This window comes from Hypanus sabinus, chromosome 27, assembly GCF_030144855.1.
Source record: "Hypanus sabinus isolate sHypSab1 chromosome 27, sHypSab1.hap1, whole genome shotgun sequence".
Classification (NCBI taxonomy): Eukaryota; Metazoa; Chordata; class Chondrichthyes; order Myliobatiformes; family Dasyatidae; genus Hypanus; species Hypanus sabinus.
The window spans coordinates 29,514,505-29,535,918 of NC_082732.1; the positions used below are offsets into that span (position 1 = coordinate 29,514,505).

The 21,414-nt window shown below is 42.9% G+C and overlaps 2 protein-coding genes across 12 annotated transcripts in view; one reads left to right on the forward strand and one right to left on the reverse strand.

The window, feature by feature from the left end:
* Positions 1-3,418, forward strand: part of kcnab2a (potassium voltage-gated channel subfamily A regulatory beta subunit 2a) — a 318,636-nt gene extending 315,218 nt beyond the window's left edge. For 9 of the 11 annotated variants that reach the window (XM_059952120.1, XM_059952119.1, XM_059952118.1 and 6 more), the window contains one exon: positions 1,654-3,415. In XM_059952120.1, the coding sequence (XP_059808103.1) occupies positions 1,654-1,743 (90 nt within the window). In that variant the 3' untranslated portion in view covers positions 1,744-3,415. Of the gene's footprint in view, positions 1-1,653 lie in introns of all 11 variants that reach the window. The other 2 variants (XM_059952128.1, XM_059952117.1) reach the window with 2 other exon arrangements.
* Positions 3,419-15,751: 12,333 nt separating this feature from the next.
* chd5 (chromodomain helicase DNA binding protein 5) overlaps positions 15,752-21,414 on the reverse strand; it is a 92,061-nt gene continuing 86,398 nt past the window's right edge. The window contains exons 37-39 of the mRNA XM_059952130.1: positions 19,499-19,659; positions 18,931-19,057; positions 15,752-15,975 (exon numbers count right to left, since the gene is read on the reverse strand). Coding sequence (XP_059808113.1) covers positions 15,854-15,975; positions 18,931-19,057; positions 19,499-19,659 — 410 coding nt within the window. The 3' untranslated portion in view covers positions 15,752-15,853. The remainder of the gene's footprint in view (positions 15,976-18,930; positions 19,058-19,498; positions 19,660-21,414) is intronic.

A 21,414-nucleotide genomic window follows, 5' to 3' on the forward strand; every position in this document is an offset into this window, starting at 1 on the left:
GAATAAATTTCTGTGGACACCAGGATTTGAGGAGGATGTTCAAGTCTTTCCTCATTAGTGGAGTCAAAGCTTTAGGCAAGGTCAAAACAAGCCATTATACTGAATGTTCAGCTTCCTACATTTTCCTTGGGGGTAAAGAAAAATCATTGTGCAGTAAAGTTTATGTCACTCTCTGCATGGAAGGAATCCATATCATGGGAAGCAGCTCTTTAGCTGCTCAGAAAAGGCAGTTCAATAGTTACCTGGAGATGGCTTTCCTTGTCGTATCCCTCCCTGCTTATCTCCTTTCTTGAAGATGATCATGACTGTGGCATCTTATGAGGTCCTATGAAATACTGTATTCTTCTCTTCCCAGAGGTTGGACTTGATGAATTGTAGGAATTCAGTGGGGATTTTATCTGCTCCTGAGACCTTACGGTTTTGGAAATGGAGTGTTTAATCACATTGTCAGTCAGGAGTAGTGGCAAGATTAGTAGTTGTGAGTTGGAGTCTAGATTGAATAGGTGTTCCAAATGTTCCAGCAGATGTTGACTGCCTCTCTTTCAAAACCCCCTATACTTGTGGTTAATTAGCTCCTTAATTTCACGTGCATCATCAAACCTGCCTATTGAAAGGCCAAGGGTTTCTTCTTGGGTACCCTTTATGACCACCTTTGGGGTCTGCCCGTAACCTCTGGACACTGTGGACCTTATAGACCAGGAGGTCCTTCAGAGCTTTGCAATTGATCTTCTTGCAGCAACTCTTCTGATGGCAGTGATGTTTTGGGTCCAGAATCAGACAGTGGCCAGTTCGTCAGTGCTGATTATGCTGAGGGTAATACGGATATATTTGCAATCCCTTACAGACAGGATATAGTTTAGCACATCTCTATTCTTCAACTTGAGACATTGCCACAATGCCTGTCATTCATCTCTCTGATGAAACAAACTACAGACATTCTTCCTGCCTTATCAAGAGAAGATCCCACCAGAGGTGGCAAACCCTGTTCCTTCCCTGCTAAATATGCATTGCTGGAGGTTTGCACCCCTTCCCACCCCAGCAGTGAAGTTGGCCAGAAGGATCAACATGCACAAAGTGCTGGAGGAACTCAGCAGGATTTGATGAAGGGTCTCTGCCTGAAACTTTGACTATTTATTCCCCACCGTAGATGCTACCTGACCCGCTGAGTTCCTGCAGCATTTTGTGTGCATTGCTCAAGATTTTCAGTATCTGCAGAATCTCTTGTGTTAACAATCTAGTAATGACTGGATCATCTATTTTAGTAATGTGTTAAAAAATCGCACAAAATGTTTTATTCTTCTTATTATTTTAAGGACTGATCAGATGATTTTCCTGCTCTTTGAAATTTTCCCATAAGATCTTTTAGATCAACTAACCAAAGGGTGCCTCAAGCTAACGGCTAAAGATGGCACCATGGACAGCCTACCCCTGTCCTACAGTTAAAAAGTAACCTAGATTTTGTCCTCATTGCATCAAAACTAACATTTATTCCCAGTTTCTGATTTACCATTTTTACCACGCTAACCTAACCTGAAGAGCTTCTCCAAGTCATAATCATAACATGTACTGAATTCAAGTGAATAGAATGCAGTTTCACTGTGTCCACGAGGCTCTGGTAAAAAATACATTACTGACATGCTTTTTCTCCCACAGGTTCTTCCAAAGTTATCCTCATCAATTGTGCATGAGATTGACAGTATCCTGGGAAACAAGCCATTCAGCAAAAAGGACTATCGATCCTAATCAGGAATTTCAATTATTCTGGACTGTTATTATTTCAAAAGCAATCTTCTTTGCCTGCTCAAGCTATAACTGAATTTAATATCAGTATACTTCTGATGAAAGAATTAAACTTCAAGTTCCTGATGCTACAGAAAAGGATCAAAAAGGAAAAAAGTGAACCACAAACCAATGCTGGCAAGACACAGTTGGTTCAGTGGACTGCCTGTTACCTTTGCTAATTTTTTTTCTTTTCCCGGAATTCCAAAAATGTCACAGATTTGATTAGTTTGCCGTGATGCCATAACTTTTCTGCATTCATTATTTTTTAAAGAGCTACTGCTGGATATCGGGTTTGGTTGATCAAGAATATAATCTACGGCACTCTGCTGGAACAGCGTTTAGCAGGTTTGACTGTAATCTAACTGCTTCATAGGAAACCAAATCAACAAGGATTGTCCACCCCCTCCAAAAAATACGTGTGGTGGGGCTTTGAATCTGCACACTTCTGCATATGTTATGTACATCCAACTGGTCATGGGCACCATGACTTCTCGGAAGGCATCCCTGATGCCTACATCTATTAATTGTTGGAGATGCTCATTTTAAGAAATAGAATAAACTAATAATGTAATATAATCTTGTGGCACAATAGAATATTGTGGCCTGGTGACTGGCTGTATATATGCAACAATAACAATGTGATCATTATTACTGAATCAGATAGTTCTACTTGCCAAGAACTTGTGGAACTGTAGATTAAAAAATTAAGCAGTGGCTCTTGACTGAACTATGCATGATCTATTATAATCAGGATCTGTGTGTATGTATATGCTGCTGACTATGTAAATGCTATCAATCCATGGGCTGTTTTGACAAAATCATACAATAAAGATATTGGATAGATTGGGAATTGGACATTCAAAGAACTATTGCACTTTTATAGCAGGACTTGCACATTCTGAGTTTATTCCCCGCTGTTCTACACATTCTCAACAATTCAGAAGTAGTTTCTTTTCTTCTGCAATCAGATTTCTGAATGGACATTGAACTCATGAACACTACCTCACTGCTTTTATTCTTCTTTTGCACTATTTATTTAAACTTTTTAAATATGTATACTTAATGTAATTTACAGTTTATTAAATGTATTGCAGTTTACTACTGCCACATAACATCTCCCGGTGATACTAAACCTGAGTCTGGTTCTGTCAGCCCCTTCTACCCAGAATTAACTGCTCAACCGTCAGGTAAGCGATTGGGACATAAAAGCAAGGTCTGTTCAGCACAGGTGTGAAATATTCTGTTTGGGAAAATTTCTCTCCTCCTCATGGGCCAATAAAGGAACACAAACATTAATTCATTATTTTCTCCGTGGTGTTTGGGACTGTCTCCCCACGTTTAACTCTGCCACAATTGCCTAAAAATAACATAGTATTTTTCCCCCTTCAAGGTAAATTCACTGTAATGAATCGCTGAGTGTGATCATTTCAAGAGTAGCACAGCAGTTTGTGCAATCATTTTACAGAGCCAGCGATTACTGATCAGGGTTTGATTCCTGTCACTGTCCGTAAGCAGTTTGTATGTTCTTCCCATGATCAAATGGGTTTCCTCCCAAATTCCACAGGCATCATGTGGGAGTTAGGATTAGTAAGTTGCTGTTGGCACCAGAAGCTTGCTGACACTTGCAGCCTAACCCCAACACAATCATTGATTTGATGTAAATTGTGCATTTCACTGTACGTGTGACAAATAAAGTTAATCTTCTTTAAATATTTAAATCTTCACTTAATAAATGAATATCTTTTTAGCCATACTCCTCGTTTTCTCCTAGTGCATCCGTAGATTTCATGAATCCAGACAAGGTCCAGTTGGAGAATTGGGGATAAAATCCATTCTTTGCCAATTCCATCCAGCATTGCAGCCAGCCTTTTCCCTATACAATTGCAGTCCTACTGAATCACAATAGCTTTAATAGTCTTTAAATTATTGCTTTACTTCTGTGTTTAGGAAATAATTGTCTCTAAACTTCAAAATAATTAAAACTATGTAATCAACAAAGTTCTGCCTATTTAGTCTTTGCAACCATCCTTTTTAAACATAAAGCACCCTCCCTTGGCCGGAGTATAGAAATTCAACATAGAATAAGGTCTTTAGCCTAACTTGCCTATGCTGGCTCTTCATTAGGCCTGTTCATTTTAGGTTCTGGACTGTCACTTTTTGTATCCTTTCTACGTGTTTAATCCAATTCTCCTTTGCAAATTACTATTCGATTTACCTCCACCTCTTGGGTAGTGATCTCATACCATCTTTTACCAGTAACTTTAAATCAGTGCCCCCTGTTACTGACATGAAAAAGCTACTTGTGATTCCATTTCTGTGGTTCATTCATAGCTTGTCGCACCAGACAGTCAGCCATTATTGTCTGGCACGTAGTGTCAGGATTGGTCTCCTTTTGGATTAACCGGGTCACAGTATGAACGTTCCTGACTCGACCCTTGTTTTTTACAAGGCCAAGTGGCTAGCTCGACGCTTAACCCAGCACGTATGGAAAGCGTACCCGGGGTGGGGGGGTGCTGACTGGGTTCAAACTTGGGAGCCTTCGCTTCTGAAGTCCAGCGCTGATGCCACTGCGCCACCAGCCGGCTGTTTCTGTGGTTACACAACGTGAAACTGAACATAGTGCATCTTTAAAAGAGAGCTAAAGTCATCATGGGAACTGTTGGGTGAGTAGTCCTATTCTAAACTTCAGTTCATTATTTGGAGCTAGTAATTTAACTTTAACAATTGTTAGCATGTTTGATGAGTAATCAGGCTGTCTACTAGTTGCTGTTAACAGCTAATTGGGTAGTCAGCAGTAAGCAGTTACCCAAATAGGTAGTAGTCACTGTCAGCTGGGTTTGAGTCTGTAGTTGTGTGTTTTCTAGGTCTGGAGTAAACAGGTTTTGTGCAGGGTACAATCTTGACAAGTTCTAAAGTCAGCAGTTCAGTCAAAAAAAAACTACGATAGACCTCAAATATTACTAGTTTGTGGAAGCTTTGGTCTGTAAGTACTCAAATTTTTCAAATACTTAGTCTTTAAGAAATGGAGTAGTATGCAATATACTGAAAGATAGTTATGTATGCTGAGTTTAGTTCAGATTTTTATTGTTGATATTTAAACACTGGTTTATATTTGTCTAAATGATATGTTGTAACTGCTGTATATGAAAGCTTGTGGAAATTACTGCGAATCCAAACATCCACATTTCAAGTGTGAGCTGCAGCCATTAGAGAATTATCAGAATGGGAGGGGGCAGGAGTTACTGGGCATTTTGATTTAGGTAATGATCTGGACTTGAGCAATGTTCCTAGAGAGAAATAAAAAATGATTAAACAGAGATGGGAAGCAGCCATGCAAGAATTTTTTTCAAATGCATACATTGTCTTAATCAATTGTCTTATAAGCACTCTGATGAAGTCATGGTGGAAAAGGAGACAATAAAGTGGAGTTAATGAAAGGGAATATGGTGGTAATATGCATCAATGTAGTCAGGAGGATAAACACTGTTTGCCATAATTGTAATTAAAAGATCCCAGCAGTCATGTTACCTATCTGGAGTCAGTGTTGAGAACATCAAAGTCTGAAGAACTTGGTCTCTAGGGAGGATTCTAGTTACTGTGGTCCGCATGGGAGCCAGCTACCTGCGTACGTCTAGGAATGAGGTTCTGCCAAGGAATTCGGAGCAGCTAATGATCCAACAAAAATGTAAAAGCCTTAGTAATAACCTTATTAGACATTCAAAGTGGACATAAATTGACATAACAGAGCAAAGCATTAAATGCATCACACATATAATGACACTGGGGGTATGGGATTTCTACAGAGAAGTCACTGGCACCGGTTATCAGGGAGAAGGGGTGTGAGGAAAGTGTGTCTTAAGAGTCATAGAACACAACTGCTCAGAAACAGGCCCTTCTGCACATCTAGTCTGTGCTGAACTATTATTCTGCCAAGTCCCATCGATGTGCACCTGGGCCATTGCCCACCATAATAAAGGAGTATTATTCCTTAAACTGAGATCCACTTTTTCTGGACTGGGACTAATACCCAGTGGAGGCAGAGACCTGACAGTGAAAATAAGGCATTAGAGAGCAGGAGAGCAGGCTTCAAGGGAGGAAATGTTCCTTAGATTTAAAGGGAAAGAATGAAGCTAAGGTGAACCGTTTGGGTCATAAGGGGAAGATTAATTCAACTTTGATAGTGATCAATGGAAATGGATTGTGGAGCATTCTTCTCGAATTTGCCTGCTTGCAAAATAAAGAGTCTCTGTCTTCCACCTACTACATGATTGCATTCAAGTTATCTTAATCACATGGCTCATAATATACTCACTCTCAGTGTAGACTGGCGTCAAACAAAGCTAAGACTTTACTCAATCTTTCTCAACAAAATGCTGCACCTCCCTTCCAGCCAGCTTTCCATGTGAGTGGAACTAACCCAAAGGACGAACAGGAAACTTCCAACCTCCACCCAGTGCGAGGATCATAGTCCCTGAGTTGCAATACATAGATGACAGCTGCATATTCAGAGGCCAAGCTGCAATTCATAGCATTTGAGGATGAACCCTGCAGCTTAACATCCACAGAAGTCTGCTTCTAATTTGCCCCCACTGTAGTGCACCATTTCTCAGCAAAATTCACCGTCCCCTCCAGTCCCACCAACACTGCCAGTGACCTTCTCAGGAAAATGGTCTTTGAAGATCATACATTGCACCAAAGCTCTTGGTCTCCCAGGTAATAATGATCTCCCCAGTTGCTCTGTATGCATCTGACACAAGGATTACCTTCATCAGGTATCGAGCAGATGGAGTATAGTAACACTCATTGCTAAATCCAGTGGTTAAGGAGGAGACAGTCAACATCAATATCCACAGCCAGACCTCCATCCGCAGCAGTTAGGCCCTAATTAAATTCAGTTGGCTCCGATCACAGGTCACAGTTATTCAGCACTGGAATCTTGAAATAGACACGACTCTAACCTCTGTCACAAGAAGAAATTACCAAGGGGAGACAGGAAATGAGTATGAAATACTTTACATTTCAGGCCAAGACCTTTAACCAGGACTACATGAGTCCTGATGAAGGATCTCGGCCTGACACATTGACTGTTTACACTTTTCCATAGATGCTGCCTGGGTTCCTCCAGCATGTTGTGTGTGCTGCTCTGGATTTCTCATGTTTGTGAGAACTTGAAACTGTCCTCACCAACAGCACCACTCAAAATGGAAGACCTGAGCCCATTCACCCAGAGCACACAGAAGTCAAGAATAAATGGTAGAAGTACACACCAGCTTTCAGACTGCCCACCCACCTGACCCATTGTACTTCTTGGTCCAACAGTGGCAAAGCCTGCAGGTCTCATGTTGGAAGCAAGTCATTCATACACAATGGCAAGCATGTTGAAGAAGAACTTTAGAACTCTCAGTAAACCTGCATCCTATTAAGAAATAAACCCTCCATGAGAAAGGAATAAGCTCTGTCATTAGCTCCTGGTGGATAGGATTACATTTAATGCTCTTAGGGAGAATACATTAGAAGAAGTGTGGGAGCAAAAATGAATGACTAAAAAACTATGAAGACGTACGAAAAAGCAGAAAAAAAAGTTCCTGAAATATTTAAGAGTGGCAACAATTAAATGTAAATCACATGAAGGACATGATTGGAGAATTAAAATAGGAAATGAAGAACTGATTATGGCATTAAATATTTGGAATGTCTTTACTGCAGAAGAGACTATAGATTAAGAAGTTTAGACATTAACATCACTATAAAAACTACTGGAAGAATTAAAAGTGGACAAATTTATTTAACTCAATCCCTCCTGTTGAAAAGTCTAAAAGAAGAAGCTACAATATAATCTTCTCAGAGGATTGACATCTTGTTGTGGTTGAGAGGCTTGTGAGTTCCTGAGATTTTGAGAGCGATCTTTTGGAAGCTTAGCTCCTGGTAGAGTCACCCAGGCCGATAAGATCAAGAAGGAGGTTCCAGACAGAGTAATCCAACCAAGACCTCAACAGTGGAGCTTAAAGATGATGGCATTGAAGGTGGAGGAAGGTTGCAGCAGAGAAGGGTCCCCAGTGGTCTTTCAGTCCATGCTACTGGACCGTGACCTTGTTAAGCCCTGTATGGTGACAACCCGTGCATCAGCCTCCTCACGTTAAAGAAAGTCGCACACTCCATAAAGGCATCCTCCATAAAGGGAATAACCCCTTGGGAGTGATCACACTAAAATAAATTCTGGAATCGTCTCTGCAGATTGGAATGTGGTAACCAGCATTGTCATCCAAGGAGACGTAAAATAAATTACTATCGCTAAATTGGTCTGGAATCTGTTATTGGCAAAATCACTGAAGCAAGTACAAGATCTTAAGATTTATGCTGAACTGTTAATCATATTAAGAGAAAGTTATCAAAGTTTGAGAATGCGTCTAGCAATAAGTGATATAAATATGAATTTCTGAAAATCATAGGAGCAGTTTTCGGGTGGCAGGCTGCTGGAACTAATTCAAGTTCATTGCCAGTACAAAAGCTGCATAAGAAAGTGAACGACCTGGAGAAAACAGACAATCTGGAAAGAAATAGATGGTTGACGCAGGACAAAAAGTGGCAGGTGGAGTATAATGCGAGAAAATGGGAAGACAGTTTAAATGCCTCAGTAGCTGCTACTGTATAGAGCATTGTTAAGTGTCTGATTCATAAGGTGCTAGGAGTAAATGTGCAATTATAGTAATGTTAAGAAGGCAAAATGGTCTGGAGCACTTTATTGCAAGAGGTAGGCATTCAAAAGTAAGAAAGTTGTGCTGTGAACTGATGTGTGCTGTTTGAGTCTCTCTACCTGAAGGAGAATACCTCTGAGGTACGACACAGACATACTGGATTGGGGTGATCTTTGTTAAGATTCATTAAAATAAGGGGATACTCTAGTCTGGAAAAGTGAGAGAAGATGTCATTGAAAAGATCAGGATAAAACAAGTGCAGAGATCAGGAAAGAACTTGGACAGGATCACAGCTGATCTTACTGAATAGCAGAACAGGGTTAAGTTACTTCTCTTATCAGTACTTCTCATATGTCTAAACCTCCTTTGACACAAGATGGTTCCACCTTCACTAGTTTGTCTGTATCTTGAAATGTCTGGTATTATTCTGTACCAAAGCCTTAAAATCCTTCCTAGAGTTTGATACCATTATTGAATATAATCAAGATAAAACCAGCAAGATATCATTGATCAGCCCATCCACCTGCCCTCTGTACTCGAATCAGTGAGAGGCGAGGTTCCCAAATCCCTTTACAGGCTTCTCACCTAGAACTACCATCAGATCCCTGTGCTCTTGAAATTGTACCTTTCAATTAATAACCTCTTCATCCTTCCAACCAAAGTCCATTGTTTCATGTCAGTTATTTAATCACAGTGAACACTATCTTGGCTAAAATTTCCAGTACAGTTTAGTGATTGGGTGGTGAATGGGGTCAAGAGGAGCAAATGTTTTCACTGGCCTCAATTAAGTTAAAGATTGCCATGAAACCATACGTCTTTGCTGACATGTCTGTATCAGCTCCTCATTGGCATCACAGCTGAGCCACCTGTTGTTGCTATTCCACTTTGCTTTTGCAGATAGTGGTGGTTATTGTTTGGAGAGCCGGGCTGCTTCTGTTACTCACCTCATTTTTCTCAGTATCAGCTGAAGTCCAGGCTTTGGGAACGCACTGGAGATGTAGGGGGGAGAAAATGTAAGGCGTAAAGAACTGGCTTCACAGAAGAAAGAAAGGTGTAAAGACAAATGCCAGATCTCAAGGCTGGACAAAACAAACAGAAGGTAAACAGAAATAATGTGCAACAAGCTCTTTTAAAAAGTGCTGCAGTGCTTTTCCTGCCCTCTCATTCTCCTTGCTATCAGCTGAAATGTGAGGTTTGGAATGGGCTGGAGTCAGTAAAATGAAAATAAATGTGTAATTGAGAGAATTATCTGATGAGACCCTTGACTTCCCTCTCCACAAAGGAGGCAGTGTGGTACACCAGTTACTGCTGCTGCCTCATTGCTCCAGGTATATGTATTCAAACTTAAACCTGCTCCCTTACTTTGTGACTGTATAGTTTCCTCTAGGTGCTCTAGATTCCTCCCGCATTTCAAAGATGCAGCAGTCAGTCACTGGGTTAATTATAAAAAGAATAAGAGTGGAGTTGATGAGCACTTACAGAGGGTAAAGGGAAATGGAATGGGTGGGGATAGGACTGATGTTATATCAACACAATAGCCACCTCTTCAGTTGGTACAAGAAATTCAATTTCCAGCTATTTCAATGATTCCTGCACACATAAGTAACGCCCAACAGTACCTCCACTGAAACAATAATGTTTAAAAAAAACCATTACCAAAAAAATTCAAATTGATTCTTAACAAGAACACAAGTTCAGCAGGGTCTAGATGGGCTAAAGGGCCTGTTTCTGTGCTGTTATTTTCTATGACTCTGGTACACTGCAACTTTTAAAAAACCATTACAAACAATTGAAGTAGTTACTCAGCCTAATCTTACCTTCCAACACAGTCCAGAGCCTTGCAGGCAACAGCTTTTCATGTGCACATCAAAGTACCGATTTTTGCTCGCTACAACCAAATAAGTGCATAACCACAAGTTCCCTTGAATCCTTCTACCAATTATTTTAAACCTTTGCCTTCTGGATTTTGACTCTTTTGCTAAGGAAAACAAGTCATTTCTAATTGTTAAGGATGAGGCCTCAGGGTATGGAGTCACAGTAGCATAATGGTTAGGACAATGCTTTGCAGTACCAGCAACTCAGGTTCAATTCTTGCTGCTGTTTGTACGTTCTCCCATGACCATGTGGCTTTCCTCCAAATACTACGATTTCCTCCCTCAGTCTAAAGACCTACCAGTTGGTAGGCTAATTAGTCATCGTAAATTGGCCTGTGATTAGGCTAGGGTTAGTGCTGGGCAGTGTGGTTTGAAGGTTCTGTGTGCTATATTTCAATAAATAAAATTAAAATGCCTAAAATAGGCTGTAGTCCACATGGGTTCCTTAAGGGAAAATCTTGCCTCACAGATCTGTTGGAATCCTTTGAAGAAATAACAAGCAGTATAGACAAAGGAGAATTGGTTGATGTTGTGTACAAGGTGCCACACGGGGCTGCTTAACAAGATAAGAGCCAATGGTACTACAGGAAAGATACTAGAATAGATAAAGCAGTGGCTGATTGGCAGGAGGCAAAGAGTGGGAATAAAGGGAGCCTTTTCTGGCTGGCTGGTGGTGTTCCACAGGGAGCTGTGTTGGGACTGCTTCTTTTTACATTGTATGTCAATGATTTGGATGATGAAATTGATGGCTTTGTTGCCAAGTTTGCAAGCAATATAAAGATAGGTGGAGGGGCAGGTAACGTTGATGAATCAGAGGCTGCAGAAAGACATTAGGAGAATGGGCAAAGAAGTGGCAGATGAAATACAGTGTTGTAAAATGCATGGTCAAATACTTTGGTAGAAGGAACAAAAGTGTAGACAGAAAATTCAAAAGTCCAAGGTGCAAAGGGACTTGGGAATTCTTAAGCAGGATTCCCTGACGGTTAACTTGCAGGTTGAGTTGGTGGTGAGGCAGGCAAATGCAATGTTAGCATCAATTTTAAGAGGATTAGAATATAAGAGCAAGGATGTAATACTAAGGCTTTATACGGCAGTGGCATGATCTCACTTGGAGCATTGTGAGCTGTTTTGAGCCCCTTATCTAAGAATGGGTTTGTTGGCATTGGAGAGGGATCAGAGAAGATTTACAAGAATGATTCTGGGAATGAGGAGCATTTGACGGTTCTGGGTCTTTACTCTCTGGAATTTAGAAGAACAAGAGAGGATCTCATTGAAATCTATTGAATGTTCAAAGGCCTAGACGGAGTGGATGTGGCAAAGATGTTTCCTGTAGTGGGGAAGTCTAGAACCAGAGAACATAGCCTCAAAATACAGAGATGAAGAGGAATTTCTTTAGCCAGAGGGTGGTTAATCTGTGGAATTTGTTACCACAGACAGCTGTGGAGGCTAGGTCATTGAATGTATTTAAGGCAGAGATTGATAGGTTCTTGATTAGACAAGGCGTGAAAGGTTATGGGGAGAAGGGAGGAGAATGGGGTTGAGTTCTTGCAGTGCAAATTACTGAGAAATCTTTCTATGCCTGTGGCACATATGGGAGATTTTTATTACTATTTGAGTTCATTTTTTGTGCTCCAAATGAGAAAAATTACCAACGTTTGCTTCTGAGCTCAGCATTGTAGATCTTCATGTAATCAGTGAAGATCGTTTTCCAAGGCACGGTCCTGTCATGCTTTGCAGAGATTTCTCCATTTTGCACACAGTGACCTGTCTGAGTACCACAGACAATTTGCCCCTTGTCTACACAAGTACAGTGAAACTATCTCAGATTAATTCTTGGCCAGCTTTTCCCTTCAAGGTCACTCAGCTCCACTAGTCTGTCCTTCCATTCTATTAGAGGACAGATCAATACTTTAACCACATTTAACTGCAGATCAGTCTTCAGCTCAATTTATTATCTAATAAAATCTATCATTCTTAACCTGTAAAATTCCATCAGCCCTCAGAGAAAGAGTGCTCCACACCTCCTTTACATGTCAAAATGCTTCTTCAGTTTGCCTCTATCAGAATGCAGTCATTGCTTCCCATTCCCCCAACTGCCACCCTGGTTCATTTTCCAGTTCTCATCCTCCATCTCAGGAGAGCTCATATGTCCCTGGAATTAGAACAGGAAAAGGCCAACAGTAAGTGGAATTTTTCTCCTTGTACAGAAATTCTTGTGGAGGGTTTCTCTGTGTTTAAAGGGGGACTGGGAAAGATTGAGAGGAGATTTGATAGAGGTATACAAAATTATGAGGGGTATAGACAGGCTAAATGCAGTCAAGCTTCTTCCATTGAGGTTGGGTGGGACAACAATCAGAGGTCATGGGTTAAGGGTGAAAAGTGAAACGTTTAAGGGGAAATGCGGGGAAACTTCTTCCCTCGGAGTCGTAAAAGAGTGTGGAATGAGTTGCCAGCAGAAGTGGTGCAGGCAAGCTCAATTTCAGCATTTAGTATGTTTAGATAGGTACATGGAGGGCTATGGTCCCGGTGCAGGTCGATGGGAGAAGGCAATGTGAAGTGAACAGCATGGACTAGACTGCCTGAAGAACCTCTTTCTGTGCTGTACTTTTCTATGACTCAATGAAAGAGAATTCTGTTCTTTAACGTTAGTGACCACATTCACCCGTGCACTACACATCTTTTCTTTCACTTGGCATTTCAGAGGTGAGATGATTAATTTGGCATTGTCTTGTCCAAAAATACCCTCACGATCCTCCTCACCCTTCCACCCGCTTCCCTCTCCCTTAGCGTTTTGTGACCCAAATGGCTTGCTGACAGATTACACCTGTTGTTACCCTAACAGACCAGCAGAGGGAAACAACGTCACAGTTTACAACTTTAGAAATAATGATAAAACACATTGCCTTTAACCTCTGATGTGGAGAATTAGAGGAACAGAGAGAGAGGAGCACAAAGCTGCATTGTTTTAGGGACTGTATTAAGATGCACTTTGAGTTTATACAGTCAACTTAAAGCCTTTCCATTCGAGAGAGACTTACTTACCAAATAGCTTATTAATCTCAAGTTGGACAGCAGTAATATTCTGTACACAAAATTGGAAAATACAATAACACCTGACAAGGTACTGCTTTTAAAAAAAAACAAGTTATAACACTGGGTTTGAACAGATATGTGCAAATGGCTGGAAATTTTCTCAATAGGTCGCCCATGTATTAAATGAACAATACAATACCTACCATTATAACATAATACTGTTAAGCAAAAAAAAAGATGCTTTATCATATCACCCTCAAACCAACAGCCTCGCATTGGATTGGAGATAATAGGGAAAACAGAACTGAACTAGGGCCAAGTGAGAATCTGGCTGAACATAAAAGTCCAGCCTCTGAAGGGTTAACAGCTCCTTCAGCTTGTGTCTTCAGGTTGCCAACAATTTTACCCCATCTCCTGATTGACTAGGATGAAGCTGCCAGGGAAATGGACCCATTTATATTTACTTCCCCCAAAAGTTAATATCTTGTGCACGGATTAGCTTCTACCACCGTGCCGTTCCTTGCTGAACTTGGAGCAGGCACAACTTGAGCACTCGCCCATGCCACGAAGGCACAAGGCTGAGAAATTGAGGAACACGGACTTTGTGGAGTGTGTTTTGCAGAGAGTCTCTACAGAGGGAAAGAGTAAAAAGAGACGGGGAGAAAAGGAGGGAAGTGAGAAGCATAAATGAAAGGCAAACAGGAAGGAGAGAGAAAATAATGGGAAATGAAGAGCCAGTGGGCATGAACTGGAATCATTTTAATCTACAGAGAACTTTAAGCAGAACTGAAGATTAAAGTGAAGCTGAAGAGCAATGAGGAGCTTTGCATACACTCTCCTAAATGGGTATTCTGAGAAGCTTAAACCTCGAATTATACCACCTCACCTCAACTCATATAATCTGGCTTTAAAAAGGCACTGAAATTTCAATATTCAAGCCTTTTGATGCTTGTCATAAACCAGCTTAAATGACATTAAAAATTGCATCCCATTTCATTAAAGCATTAGCTAGGGGAAGAGTGATTCACTACCAATTGCAACGGGATTTGGGAGACTACCCTCTCCTGAGGGTACCGATTCTAACTTGGCTTTGTGGGTTCTGCGATATCAGGGTAGATTGTAAGGGGGAGAAAGGGGATGCCAAGGTTCCTGACAGCCCACTATAACCTCATCCACAGACCATCTGATATCCGTGAGCATCAGCATTGCCTGGGTCAGGCCTTATTACTGAGAGTTTCTGGTCTCGTCCCAACACAGTCACCTTCCAACCAGAGGCATGACCATGTTTACTCTGCTCCGTATGGCAGATTCTACACTACGCAGTGCTACCGTCAGCTGGCACAGCTTAACTCTGGACACGTGCTCCCGGGTTGCCAGTCACATACGGGAACCACTGGATGCAGTGTTCGGACATGGAGGATTTTCCCGGGATATGGTAATTCTGGAAATGGGTCGATGCCCACTCTCAGCAAGCCTCCTCCGTAACACAAGATATGGCACAGTCCTGTGCCTTAAGATTGGCAAACGACACAAACTTGTTCCAACACTGCAAATAGGAGGCCATGTAGAGAGGCAAATTAATGGCTCTGCCCTGGTAACGCAAAGGAGAAGCTGAGAACTGTGAACCCTGAACCAGAACAGGGATGTGTTCTTCGTTCCAAACTGGGCTGAACGGACATCCAAGCTCCAGCTTGAATGTAGGGTTTCTTCTCCTTAACGAAACCGCAGGAGTGCCCCCGAGCCAACATGTGAAAGGTGATTTCCCACCCGGAATGTAGGGTTTCTTCTCCTTAACGAAACCGCAGGAGTGCCCCCGAGCCAACATGTGAAAGATGATTTCTCACAGGAATCCCGAGTTCTCGGAGCAGGGTAACCCAGCTGGGGATGATGCCGAGGGTGATTGATAGTGGTAGGAGTTATATTATGGTAGGTTGCACTGGACTTGACCATAACACTTCAGTGTTTGTGTTGGGGTGGCTGGGTTAGAGATAGTATACTTTGGTTAAGGGCAGAACACTGTAGTGGACCAGGACATTAAAGAGGGGTGGGGTTAGGAAGAGTACATTGTAGCTAGGAAGGGAGGTAGTTTACGAACTGTACACTATGGAGGACCAGGGTTAGTGGTGGTGATGAGGGATGTTACGCTGAGCAGAATCAGTTCCAGAGTTTCCAAGTTCTGATCAGGATCATGCTTTTGTTGTCTCTCAGCCCGATTCCCTAACCTCTGGCCTTATTCTCCCTGAAACAACACTCAATGCAACAGGAACAGCCTTCCACGAGCGTGCAAAGAAAGTGCAAATATGTACAAGTGAGCACAGCACTCCCCCCCCCTCCACCCACCTCCTCACCCCACCACCCTCTCCCCAGATGAAAACAGTTGATGTTTCCCAAGAGCATTTACAGAAGGTCAGGAGTGTGGTGACTGGCTGGGTTGGCTGTTAGCTGGGAGCTGCTCCTGGTGACTTGCCGTCAATCTTCAATGCAGATCACATCACTGACTTTCTCTTTCCTTTCCCCTGCTTCCATTTCCTTCAGTCCTTCCGACAAGTGCTTTTTATCCGGGACGCTCACAGCAGAAATGTTTGTGGTCGCTGCAAACAAGCAGAGTTCCTTCAGTATAGCTTTCTTGTAGCTGGCAAAATTATTTTTTTTAAACAAAAGTAAATTTCTAGGGTGCCTTTAATACAGCAAAACTTTCTGTGGAGTTTCATAGCCAAGTAACAGGCCGTAAGTCCCGGGCAAGGCCTCAGGACCAAACACTTGGCTCAAATGTTTTTAAGGAGCATCTTGGAGACGTGAGACATTTTTGGGGGAAATTTCAGACAGTGCTTTGGCAACTTCAGGGACAGTGGAGAAGGAAATAGGAATGCGAGCGAGACAGAAACCCTACAAGGTTTGCATTTCACCATTTTGCTAGGGTCATTTAGTTTTAGTTAATATTTGGCTCACTGAAGTCGTATTAGCCATGACCTTTAATCCTAAAACCCCCACTGAACAGTCATTTAATCTAAACAGGACCTGAGTTATGGGGCAAGGTTGAATAGGTGAGAACTTTATTCCCTGGAGCATAGGAGAATGAGGGAGACTTCTTAGAGGTATACAAAATTATGAGGGGTATGGATAGGGTAAATACAAGCAGGCTTTTGCACTGAGATTAGGTGAGACTAGAACTAGAGGTCATGGGTTAAAGGGTAAATGGTGAAATGTTTAAGGGGAACATGAGGAATTTCTTCACTCAGAAGGTGGTCAGATTGTGGAATGAGCTGCCAGAGGAAGTGGTGAATGTAGGTTCAATTTCAACATTTAAGAGACATTTGGATAGGTCCATACATTGGTGGGGTATGGAGGGTGATGGTCTGGGTGCAGGTTGATAGGACTGGACAAATTAACAGTCCAGCATGGACTCAATGGGCCGAAGGGCCTGCTGCTGTGCTCTATGACCACTGTGGCACAAGGCCAGTGAGACATCCAGCCCAGAGTTATTCTGATTCACAGCACAGGACAATGAGGGAGAAGACCACACCAAATTCAATCTACTCTAGCAAGGGAAACAAATTTCTTCCTCCTGAGAAATATTCTTTGTGATTCTTAGAGCTGGGTGCTTTCTTATTGTCCAAACCTACAGTGTTTATAAAAAGTATTCACCCCCCCCCCCCCCACTTTGAAATTTTCATGTTTTTTTTCTACAACATTGAATCACAGTGAATTTAATTTGGTCCTTTTGACACTGATCAACAGAAAAAGACTTTTGTGTCAAAGTGAAAACAGATCTCTACAAAGTGATCTAATTTAACTACAAATATAAAACAAAAAATAATTGATTGCATCAGTATTCACGCCCTTTAATATGACAGACCAAATCATCACTGGTGCAGCCAATTGGTTTTAGAAGTCACATAATTAGTTAAATGGAGATCACTGGGTGCAGCCAAGGTATTTCTATTGATTGCAGTAAAAATATATCTGGAAGGTCCAACTGCTAGGTCAGTATCCTGGCAAAAGCTACACCATGAGGAGAAAAGAACATTCCAAGTAACTCCTCAAAAAAGTTATTGAAAAGCAGGAGTCAGGAGATGGATACACAGAAATTTCCAAATCACTGAATATCCCTTGGAGTACAGTTAAGTCAATAAAGAAATGAAGAGAATATGGCACAGCTGTAAATCTACCTAGAGCAGGCTGTTCTCAAAAACTGTGCAAGAAGGGGTCTAGTGAGGGAGACCACCAAGAGACCTATGACAACTCTGGAGGAGTTACAAGCTTCACTGGCTGAGAAGGCACATGGGAAACTTTGAAGTCAGTTGGAATGAGGTTCTATGGTCTGATGAAACCAAAATTGAACTTTCTGGCAATCAGACTAAATGCTATCTCAAATACCACACATTATCAAAAACACGCCGTCCCTACCATGAAGCATGGTGGTGGCTGCATCGTGCTGTGGGGATGCTTCACTGCAGCAGGCCCTGGAAGGCTTGTGTAGAGGGTAAAATGAATGCAGCAAAATAGAGGGAAATCCTGGAGGAAAACCTGACGCAGTCTGCAAGAGAACTGCGACTTGGGAGAAGATTTGTTTTCCAGCAAGGCAATGACTCCAAGCATAGAGCCAAAGCTACACCGGAATGGCTTAAAAACAACATAGTTAATGTCCTGGAGCGGCCAAGTTAGAGTCCAAACCTCAATCCAATTGTGAATTTGTGGCTGGACTTGAAAAGGGGCTGTTCACTCACGATCCCCAAGCAATCTGACAGAGCTTGAGCAGTTTCGTAAAGAAGGATGGAGAAAAATTGCAGTGTCCAGATGTACAAAGCTGACAGAGACCTATCCACACAGACTCAAGGCTGCAATTGCTGCCAAAGTTGCATCTACTAAATACTGACTTGAAGGGGGGGGTGAGTAATTATTCAATCAATTATTTTGTGTTTTATATTTGTAATTAACTTAGATCACTTTGTAGAGAGCTGTTTTCACTTTGACATGAAAGTGTCTTTTTCTGTTGATCAGTGTCAAAAAAGCCAAATTAAATCCACTGTGAATCAATGCTGGAATAAGACAGAAAAACTTCCTGGGGGCGGGGGTGAATATTTATTGTAGGCACTGTGGATGCCCAGGCTGGAATAAATGCCTTGAGAAATTATCTTTATTTGTCACATGACAGCGAAATAGCGGAACAGACAGTGAAATGCGTAGTTTGCATCGATGACCAACATAGTCTGAGGATGCGCTGGGGGCAGCCCGCAAGTGTGTGGCCATGATTCGAACGCTAACATAGCATCCCCACATCTTACTAACCCTAACCTGTATGCCTTTGGGATGTGGGAGGAAAATGGAGCCTGCACGGGAAAACCCAGGGGAATTATTCCCCGATCACTGGATCCGTAAAGCGTTACGGGAGACACTACACTACCATGCTGCCCCCCTCCCCCCGCCATCCCACTTCAATGATTACACACGAGCTGGACTGGAGAGGGAGATTAGGGTTACAAGTCTGGCAGCTTCGTGATCATTTTTACTGGTAAGAGCCCCTGTTTTCCAGATCTCAGACCTACCGCTGATGTAGGGGCCCAGTGGCATCTGGTTGTAGTTGATGAGGGCTCCGGCCCCTGGCCCTCGGAAGGTGGGCCCAAAGCTGTTACTATACATCTGCGCCGCTCCATACTGACCCTGCGGGAAGGGCTGCAAGACACGGTTTGTTTAAACAAAAATCAAACAAAGTGCAGGGCAGAGAATTCGTGTCTTTAGAAACTGCATTCTCCCCTCTCTGCAGGCACTGATCAGCCTGCATCAAGGGCATTGACGTCTGACTCTGGGTGGAAACTCAGTCACGGCCGATCCTGCCCAGTGCACGCTCACACGCTCCACAGACAGGGAGCTTTGCGGTTCCTGCTCGGCGACTGATGCTTCAAGTGGCACATCATGAGGGCCTGTCTTCTGCCAACGCCTACCCTATTGAGGAGGAGAAGTTTCCCACCTTACACGCGACCCGAGACTTTGGAGGAGTGATGCCCCTCGTCACTAAGCCCTCGTGGATTCTTTGGGACGTGAAGCCCGAAGGAAGTGAGAACAGATTAAATAGCCTTGCCCCCTCACTCACTGAGCCCGGAAACCAGCGCTTACCTGCTGCTGGGGCTCGGTGCCCCGGTTGGCAAGTCGACTCAGGATACTTCGCTCCGACATCTGGAGCCGGGCCGCGACGGGCGGGACCCGTGACAACATGTTGGGTAGCCTCGTCACATCGGCTTTCATGTCGCTCAGGAGCTCCTCCAACTGGTTCAGGACTGAAAGAAACAGAGAGCAAACAGAGGGCGAGGAGCTCAGGGCCAGGGTTTCAGTAGGGGACGCACCAGCAACACATCCCAACGGCTGGCAACACTCAAGAGCTGTGCTGCGGGCTCCGTCTATCCCAGTAAGAGCGCGCACTATGCACAGCGACATCCCGGGGAACAGTGACGGCAACACGAGGCCAGGAACAGTGACTGAAGCTCTGACTAGCTGATAACAACAGGGGGGCCCTCTAAACCCTTGTCCCGCATGTAGAACTTGGCTCTAATATTACGCCCAGCAGCCTGCCTTTACGTGGAATCATTTCTGCTGCATTCCCCTACTGTGGACTTTGAGCCTGGTCTGCTCACTGGCAAAAATAATAGATGGGACAGAATGAACCTCAACTGGCCCCCGGCCACCGTATGCAAGCGGACAGGCTTCTGGGGAGTGATGGGTTTGTTTTTAGAGAAGTCGTTCAGAATACAAAAAATACTGAGAAACTCAGTTAAAAACTGACCTACAAGGATCTGGTATCAGTGAAAAGAACCATGAAGTTGCTACAATCCGACTGGTTTGCTAATGAAAGGAAATCTGCCAACTTCACCTAATCTGGGCCACTATGCACCTCCAGTCATCTCCATGCTGCTGCTTTTTAACCCTGAAGTGGCAACTGAAATGTACTATGACCCGTGTAGACAAATGGTTCAAGATTGTAGCTTCTCAGTTCATTTCCTGGGCAATAAAGTCCAATCTTGCCAGGGATTTCCCCGAGCCAAGAACAGCATCTGTATATCACTCCACATCCTTGCTTTATTAAGCTGCAGGAGGGGATGGCTGCTTTAGGGAGGTTGAAGGGACATAATCTCTCTGTTCAGACACACAAGAGATTCTGCAGATGCTGGAAACCTTCAGCAACACACGCAAAATGCTGGGGGAGCTCAGCAAGTCAGGCAGTGTTGACTCTTTATTCCCCTTCGTAGATGCTGCCTGATTTGCCGAGATCCTCCAGCATTTCGTTGTGTGTGTGTTGATATCTCTGATTGGCGGTTTGATCCAGAGCCGTTCAGAGCAGAGCCTTAGGTTTGCTAGGTTTAGCAACGATTATGAAGTCCTTGGTCTGAGAGGCAATGGGGAGGAAGGGATGGTAAATAAACTTGATGTGCACTTCCCCTCTCCTCCCTACCCCAGCCCTTTCTAAACTAAAGAGGAAGTGGTGGACATCCTATATTTTTGTCTGATTCCCAGCCCTTTCTAGCTTACAGATCAACTGCACCTTCCCCCTCCCCACCCCCAACAACCATCAGCACACTCAATCGCCACCTTCCGTCTGAGCCATTCGATTCCGCTCCTCCTAATCCAGGAATAAGAGACACAAGGAGACTCATTGCGAGGAAAGTATGCAGAGTAGGGGAGGCTGGTGGTAAGAGGGAGAAAACAGATGATAATTCTTTGCTCTACAAATCACCTCCCAATTGTCTCACAGTGAAGCAGGGCCTCAAATTAGCAATATTACAGAGTCATAAAGGAGTACAGCTCAGAAAAAGGCCCTTCAGCCCATCTAGTCCATGCCAGAGAGCAGCATCAGCTGCCAATCAGAACCAGGTTTACTAATTCTATAAACACTTCCTGCATCAACTTCAATATAAAGTGTGGTGCAAGGGGAAGAATTTGTAACATTACTACAATGTGCAATATGAGTACTTAATCTCCTCAACCGTCTCGGCTTCTTGAAATATAAACTATTTCCAGTTGCAGAAGGTCTGCCGAGT